This window comes from Drosophila willistoni (genome assembly GCF_018902025.1).
Source record: "Drosophila willistoni isolate 14030-0811.24 chromosome XL unlocalized genomic scaffold, UCI_dwil_1.1 Seg142, whole genome shotgun sequence".
NCBI lineage: Eukaryota > Metazoa > Arthropoda > Insecta > Diptera > Drosophilidae > Drosophila > Drosophila willistoni.
Genome location: NW_025814053.1, coordinates 1861263 through 1870389, shown reverse-complemented (window position 1 = coordinate 1870389; position 9127 = coordinate 1861263). Strand labels below are relative to the sequence as shown.

At 40.5% G+C, this 9127-nt stretch overlaps 1 protein-coding gene across 1 annotated transcript; it reads right to left on the bottom strand.

Moving 5' to 3' along the window:
* Positions 1-277: 277 nt before the first annotated feature.
* On the bottom strand, positions 278-1210 carry LOC124460544 (nonsense-mediated mRNA decay protein 2-like). The gene is made up of 2 exons (XM_047011567.1): positions 1049-1210; positions 278-997 (listed from the first exon to the last, which is right to left on the bottom strand). Exons 1-2 carry the CDS (start codon positions 1143-1145, stop codon positions 435-437), a joined length of 660 nt encoding a protein of 219 aa, XP_046867523.1. The 5' UTR covers positions 1146-1210; the 3' UTR covers positions 278-434.
* Between the last annotated feature and the right edge of the window lie 7917 nt (positions 1211-9127).

The following is a 9127-nucleotide window of genomic DNA, read 5'->3' as shown; positions in this document are numbered from 1 at the left end:
TTCCTCCATTTTTGTTTTTGTTTTGGGTGGTCCATATGCATGTTGCTTGGATGTTAGGAGAGTGAGAGAGGAGAGCGGAGAGCGGAGAGCGGAGAGGGCCAACTAATTTACAACTAAAGAAGACATAATGAATGCTTTACGGCATTCCAAACTAACGTCAATGAGCAAAATCCAGAAAGTTCTGCCCACCGCTCTTCGCCACAATGCGACGCCTCATCTTAATGTTAATCGTAATTATTTAAATCAAAAGATGAGCTCAAATAATTTGTTGATTAAATTAAATGGTTATTAGAGGGCAGCGGATGCGGGAGCCAACAATAAGAACACAAATTCTCAAATATTTATTCAATTAAAGCAAAACTGAAAGTGGGCGGGGGTGGAAGGAGACAACACTCTGAGCGTCTGCATATGTTTGTGGTTCTTCCCCCTTTCGTTTACCAAAACTTGGCTATTAATTGAGCTATATCTTTGGTCCGATCGGCCATATCCGATATATGCATCAGCTGTGTGGATGAACTCTCCAAATCGCGCCGCAGCTTTATGCATTTCACACTCAAATCTTTATAGACCTTATCCAATTCATTGTAGGTGCGACCCTCCTCTATCAGTTCTGGCTCTACTAACTCCAATAACTTGTGCTTAATCTCTTCCTCGATGGCCTTTTGCATTACCTGGATGTGGTCAACGTCTAGATCCAAGACATTGTTGTTGTCAAATATCAACTCCATCTCTTTAATTTTGGAGGCTTTTATTTGATTTTGATCGGCAACTACAATTTTACACAGTTCAACGGGACATTGTGGTAAGTCCGCCTCCTCATCGTCCTCCTCCTCATCTTCGTCATCCTCATCTTCGTCCTCCTCATCTTCCTCCTCCTCATCTTCCATATCCATATCCATATCCATATCCATATCGTCATCGTCATCGTCATCCTCATCATCATCCTCATCCTCCTCCGCAATGGGGGCAAAAGCTGCATCATCATTATCCCAACCTACTAAATAACTAATGTAATGCGGTTCATATGTATCGTAACGGGAATTCAAACGTTGCAAAGACTTCAGGCAGTCATCGATGTCCTCGACCATCTCCTTGCACATATCGACAGCTTGATCAATATTAGCATTTTCGCTAGACCGAAACATTTCCGTAATTCCGAAAATAATTATAGAAAATATAGACGTTTGGAATAGAGAGAGATCGTTCGTTATCGAGATATGTCAAGACTGAAATATGATAACAATAAAGATTTCAAGGCAATTGTGATAGAAGCGAAATTCCACGATTCTTCGTCCCCGATGACCCTGATGAGTTCTATTTGTTTTTATTGCATCCTCTAAGCTTTAAGGTCCTTTAAGCTCCACCCTCTCTTTCTCGCTCTCTTTCTCTCTCTCTCTCTCCCTCTCTGGAGCACAAAAAAAAGAAAAAATGACGCCGTCAAGTGGCAAGCCAATACATTGACCTCCTTCACGGCGGCAACACAACAACAACACACATACTTATATGGCACTAGGCAATAATGGGCGGGCCTGCCCTCCACTGGGCTGGGCCTTCTGCGTCAGAGTCGGAGTTAGAGTCTCTGAGTCTGAGTCTAAAGACTGAGACCGAGACTGAGAACGCGAATGTGAATTTTTGCTGAATTGCAACCCCTTTTGCCGTGTTCTTGCTGTTGTTGTCCGCCTCGTGTTCTTGTGATTTCCTGGCGCAAAAGTGTATAAAGTGCCTCCTGCCTGGCTAGGACTTCTCGTCGAGCTTCGAGCTCTGGCCTCTGAGCTCTAAGTGGCCTAATTAGCAGCCGTGCGGCGATCAACACCACTTCTACTCCACTGCGGAGTGGCTCAGCCCAATGTTGCACTTACACACACGATGAGGGTGTGCCTCTGTGTGTGTGTGTGCGAGTATTTTGCATATTATTTCACGCCATTGTAACAAAAAAGGAAGAAGCTAAAATAAAACAAAAACAACAAAAATAAGAAAACTACCAACAATGAAGCAAACTGAGCACCATAAAAACTCTGTCGCCAGAGCTCACATCGTAGAGCACGGAGTGCGGAGCTCAGAGGCTTTGGCCAGGGACCGAGACTGAAACTGAAACTGGGAATGGGAACTGGGAAATGGGTTCTGGCGTTGCTGCCAGCACTTTGGGCGGTAAAATTCGCTCTATGCGTCCAACACAGCAATGGCGTCGTCATCATCGTCATCGTGCCATAGTTTTACAGTTTGATTCAATGGTGTGTGTGTGTGTGTGTGTCTGTGTGTGTGCATTTTGCATGGCTTCCGTTTTGTTGACGTTGTCGTTGCCATGATTTGTTGCCACCGACGCTATAGCTGTCGCTCTTTTTGCAAGGTGTTGTCGCCCTAAAAGTCCAATCCAACTCACACATCCGCACACCAACACACACACACACACACACACACACATATTGGATGACTTAGCCTGACTCGCATTTCCCCCACTCCCCAAAGCCAACCCAATCCTTATCGACATGAAAATGGCTTTTATGCATTTTTATTTGGCCAGCGAATTTAAGTACGCAAAAAAAACTGTCAAGTATTCGGAAAATGTCTTTAAAGAAATATCTCGTAACACAATTAATCCAAGCCCAGTTTCGTACTAAAATGTCTTTATTTATTAAAGACCTACATTTCATTTCCGATTTTTGCTAGAAGTCAATCTATATATTGCATATCCATATTGCCCTGTAACGATAATCAATACTAATGTCCTTAGGAACTTTCATTGGCATTCCGTTAGACCAGCTAGACAGAGGAGGAGGCATTAAGGAAGAAGGAAACCCTTAGACGAGATCTATCAAGAGGACCCAAACTCAAAACTTACGAGTTAATTGAACTTCCGTTAGTCTGAGTGACTGATTAATGGACACTCGTATTTGAATCCAAAATATTCAGGTTTCCAAATTCGATTTGAGTTTGTATTCATTCCATGGAATTTGTTTAAATGCATTAATGAGTGCTCGAAACATTAAAAAGCTTAAAGTACTCAGAAAATTCACACAAATTCACATTTGACTCGCTCACTCAAGCATATGAGCACACTAGCGCCGCCACCAGCCAACGGCCATCTCCGTCCTTATGGAAAAACGTTTATATGCATAACTCGACTGTTTTTTGTCCGATTTTGATCAAATTTGGTATTTTGCTAGTTATTAGTATTAAATTTAAGTGTGCCAAATTTGATTGCATAAGGTAAAAAAATACGGGAGATAATCACGTTTTTCAAATTACGGGGGCGGAGAAGGAACATACAAAATGTGTGCATTTATTAAGCGAATATACATACCAAATATGGTGTCTCTAGCTGGAATAGTTTTTGAGATAAACGCTTTTTTTAAATTGCGGGGGCGGAAAGGGGCGTGGCAAAAATTTGAAATAAACTTGATCACTCTACATACTACACGAGTCTACATACCAAATTTGGTGGCTCTAGCTCTTACAGTCTCCGAGATCTAGGTGTTCATACGGACAGACGGACAGACGGACGGACGAACAGACGGACGGACGGACGGACGGACGGACAGACGGACATGGCTAGATCGACTCGGTTGTTGATCCTGATCAAGAATATATATACTTTGTGGGGTCGGAGATGCTTCCTTCTGCCTGTTACATACATTTTGGCGACTTTAATATACCATTTCACCCTATGGGTGTATGGTATAAAAACGTCCAACAACATTTGAGAATTTCACTTCTGACGGATCTAGAAAAACAATTTCGATAAATGTAGGATTGCGTTAGGGATGGAATAATATCGATAAACGATATATAACAAAGAAGCTGTAGCAATTTGTTACAAATACGATTTAGTTTCAAACAGGAAGTCTGAAGTTTGAAATTTCGAAAGGAAACCGTCCCCCTGTAACCCTCCCTGACTTCTGTCATTACATGGAGTTGTAAAAGGCTATTATTTATTAGACATGTCCTTTTTATTAGTTTCATAGGCTCTGTAGAAGTTTGCCAAAAGTTTGCTTATAACACAGATTTCAAAACCGAAAGCAAAACTTCGTACAAGTTTTTTAATGAATTTTTTGGTTAAATATCAGTACTCGTTGTCTTATTCATTTGATTTGGTTCTCTATTCATTCGTTCAATTCATTCTATGACAAACTGTATTGATTAGAGTCTCACATACTCGATTCTTTTTGAAACTGAGTACCTTAACCATTGATTTGAATACATTTATGCAGGAGTCTAATGTATATGTACATATGTACATCTGAGAGAGAGATTTGACTTGATGGTGGCTAAGTCAACCAAAGAACTAATTAATAGAAACATTTTCTTAGTGATTATTTGAGTACTAAGCCAAGTTTTTTATATCCTTTGCCTGCTTACTTGCTTCCTATTCAACGCTCGACAGAGAATATTGAGAAGGAGAAACTGCCAATTACTAATTGGAGAACCACAAAAGTCAGCATGATAGATTCTCAAACCAGACTTTCAACTCTGATTCAATTGGGTGGGATTTTAGGTTTTTGGGGGTAATCGCCTGCTCATTATTACACAATTGGGGGCGGGAAACCTAACTGCCTACCTAGTGAATGACTGACACAATGAATCCTTCGAGCAGCATGGGCAATAACCTAGTTAAGCATCTGTGCTTAACCAATTACCAACAGCCAGGAGGGAGAGGTGGAATGAGACAGAGGAGCCTTTGATATAAGCTTACACATGCTTCTGGGCCTCAATGAATGAAACTCAAGCACAGGATATGCGGCACTTTTGATCCTCATCCATCTCTGCTTGTTCTTTGGCGCAGATTGTTGGCGGGGGCGGTGGCGGTGGCGGTGGCGGCGACGGATGGCGAGGGAGGGAGAGCGCAATATACTTAGAGAAGCACTGAAAGATCAGAGACTAGCAGCCGACAAAGCACTAAGCAAAAGCAAGTTCTTTTTTCCTGTTTACTTTTTTGATTTTCATTTTTTGTTTTAAGTAACTTGAGATGACTAAAAGGATATGGTTCTTATAGGCATCATTCAGCAACAGCCACAGCAACAGCAGCAGCAGCAAAAGGATAACTCATTGAGTCAACGAGCCGCCTAATGAAGGTGACATTAATTTTGATCGGGATTGGAAGCTTTGTTGTTTATTTTTTGTATTTTGCCAAAATCAATATCAAATTTGCATTTTGTTCAAATGTGAAAAGAAGCCGAAAAGACAAGCCGACCCAAAAAAAAAATGAAAGAAACAATGTAGATGAACAGGAACATTCATTAAGTCCTTAAGTCAATGCAGACGTTGCTTGTGCCTGTCCTGCGACTGTCAAGATCGAGACCATGAGCGCTGACCCTTCATAAATTTCAGACAGTTCAATGGAAAGATGCCCCAACTTGTTGGTGGTCTATGTGTATGTCAATTAACTATACGAGTAACAGAAAGAGAGAGAGAGAGACCCAATGATTTATGCAATTGACCTGAGGCCCCAAAAAAATCACATTGAAACTGATGGTTCGCGTCGGGGCGGGCCCCCACTTCCTTCCGTTACAGTTGCCCAAAAAAACAAAAGAAAGAAGCAGTTAATTGGCGGACGTTGACCACAAACCAAAGAAACACACACACTGAAGGGAAGGAGAAAATAACAAGAGGCACGAGATGAAGAGGGATGGGGATGGAGATGGGATGGGATGGGATGGGATGGGGGGGAGGGGTTGGACCCTGATAATAACTTCTTCAACGAGAGCCATCAAGTAAAATTATTCGGGTAAACATGCACGCTAATTACAAAGCTTCAATGACCAAAAACCAAACGAAAAACAAAAAAAAAATAACACAACAACACAAAACAAAAAAAAATGAAGAGGAGGAACACCAACAGCCACAACAACAACAACAACAACAAGAACAGAAACAACAAAAATGATATAATATTTTATGAATCAATTCACGAGAGCGCCAAGTGGACCACCGTCGCTGTCAGCGCTGACGCCAGGCCAAACCAGGCCCGGGCTGGCCGGTAGAAGAGACCATCATCTCATTCCAAAGACCAGACCAGGCAGTGGCTTCAGTTCCTCAGTTCCTCAGTCGTCGGTCTTCAGTCTTCAGTCTTCAGTCTCAACTCCAACTCCATTTACCAGACACACGAATATCGCCAGCGTCGTCGTCTTCTTCATCGTCGTCGTCGTCGTCGTCGTCGTCGTCGTCCGTCGCCATCGTGCAGTTAGCGAATGAGCCACTTAAAGAGCCACAAATAATAATAACGACTTTAACGACAAGCACAACAACAACAACAATAACAACAACGAGGCGATCAGGCACCGCCACACAACACGCTCCCCACAGCTCCAGGGTTTTGGGGTCCAGCACAAATATCCAATACACACACTTACACACACACACACACACACACACACACAGTTAAGCTGAGCTTCGCATCGTCCGCCCGCTTATGAGTTTTGAAGTGAAATTTTTGATTATGACGGCGGCAAAGACCATGTTTTGGGCATGGGTTATGAGATGTGATGACGACGACGACAATGATGAGGATGAGCAGGAGGATGAGCATGAGGATGGAGTTGTGGGTTGTGGGATGTGAGATGAGGATGATGTGACTACGTTTGCCATTTGCCGTTTTGCCCGCCTTTTAACAAGGTTTAACGAACAGGTTTATTGTGATATCTATGGCTAATACATCAGCAGTGACTGTCAAACTGTAGCCCAAAAACCAGTTACATGGTTGAAGGGGGGTGAGGATGTGGCATAGAGGATTATCATGTAATGAGAATTACATTCCAACACCTAATCACAAACATAATCAGACTCTCTATATATGCACATATAAAAGTACTTTCCTGATCAACAGAAAAATTTAAAAATAACTAAATGAGTGCTTCTATCTAAACTGCTTCTAAACATTATTAGCGTGGTAAAAACTAAGAAAGTTTTAATTGTGTTCTTATTCAAGAAATCAAATGCAAATACTTCCATATTTCAATAGGAACAAAGTGAGGCTAAAATGCACACACATACATGCATACATACGAATAAGGTCAAAAGGAAAACAATGCAGTTGCAACTTCAATATGTTGCCCCGAATCATAATAGGGGATATAGGAAGATCTTACAATACGTTTTGACAAAGACAAGTCCAGAGAGACAAGTAATGACAGTGACTTATCACTAGGTCTACTAGACTCATCTATGAAAGGTATAAAGGCGAATAAAAAGATTTCATGTCCTGGACGTGACAAATAATTTAAATTACTGCAAGTTAACGTACAATGCAATAAGAGTACGTCAGGTGCCTTCATTACCAGGACGAAGTATGTTACGCGCGAGCCCAAGCAGAGAGTTACCCGCCCGAGGGACCGAACGGTGCAGCCGAATATCGCACGGTTTGCATCTTGTGGACAAATACCCATAGAAAAACAAACTATAGCAATCTATAGTTTGGGAAGGGATAGATGTTTTGAGTAAAGGAATAGAAGACTCTGAGCAGATAACAAAGTATAAGAGGTTGTAATCAGCGCAGAGGACTCTAAAAGTTTTACGGAAGGCATAGATAGTAGAACATCGACTTGGACTTGGAGTTATTGTTTACGTGGTGTCGATAGATTAACCTGGGTGAATTGTGTAGGCAAGTCTATTTCGTCACTTAAAAGCTTGTGCATCAAACATCAAGCTGAATTCTATGGTTAAATTTATTATTTTCTAGGGTTAAATTCATTATTCTCTTCTATACTCTAACAATAAGATGGAGCAGACTTATATACTTATATATGTATCGCATATAAGTTGAATGGGGCTCAAATCAATTGGATAATTTGATAGTTATGGCTATACCAACACATGATATTACCAACATAAGATATAAGATACCAACATAAGATATTTGCTATCTTGTTGTTAAATTATGAATCCTTTTTGCTTTAAAAATAAGTTTACAAATATCAAAAAAACAAAATATTTATTTAACAAACTGCAATTTATAACTCCTAGACATACGAAGAATAAACTTTTTATATTTGCTATTCATTTTTGCACTCATCAATTCCATCAGACTTAAAACTTAAAGACACAATTGGTAAACAATCAATAAATATGAATCTAGAAGCAATAATAGTAACATGGAAATGAATAATTAATTCATGTCAAAATATTAATGCAGTTAAATTGCTTTCATTTCATTTGATTGTTCGATTGTAAATGTAACTCTGTAATTATATTGTAATTTCGACCCCAAAAGTAATTAAAAAGTTTGAAATTCTTAGTGCTGGAATGTCATACATAAAAAATAAATGCTCGATATAATTATATATTTTAAATGCAAGTACAAGAATAATTTCCATACCAAAAGCATATCTCACTTTTATCTTCCAATTTGTTGATTAACTTTCAGAAATCATGAAATAAAGTCAGGGACCTTTTAAAGTCCAATGTCCAGTTGGCCAAATCGGGTGGAAGGGAGAACTTTAAAGGCCTTTTTGTGTCAGATTACAAGCGATTGATTTGAGTGTTGCTCTCCAAAAGTCCTTCAAAGCCTGAGCAACTGAAGGAATCATTTTAGCCCCAATAAAGCCAAACGAAAAAACTCATAGCATATTTACTCACACAGACTTAAGATCTAAGGGGCTAAAGGGGAATTAAGCCTTCTTTATTTTTGGTGCAGGTGAACAAAAGGTCTGAGAATCGTGACACTGGCGACACATTATTCAATCCGCCTTCCCTTAAACTTTAATTATGGCAGACTCGGAGTATTCATTGGCCCCAAGAAACTCTAGGAATTGCTCAAAAGACTCTACATGATTGGTCCATATGATGATATTGTTGTCATTGGCCATTTGAATGACAGGCCAGAGCCATTAGATACTTTCCAGTTTATGCTAACAATAAGTGAGCTTAGTACATTCCACTAGCACATGGAATGTGAGATCAGAGAGAGTCTTTAAGAGTGAATAACTAACTAATGCCTAGTTTATACAGGGCAGAAGTGCAGGTCTTCTTTGGGCTTATATAGGTTAGCAAACAGATGTGGAGATGTTTTACAAAGCTGTCAACCCGATGTCAAGCTAGAGAGGACGCCTGGGGTGCCTTGAAGTACAGTTGTGCCTGAAGTGGAACTGTGCAACCTATCCACTACAACCCGCTGATGCAGTTGGGTGCCTCAATT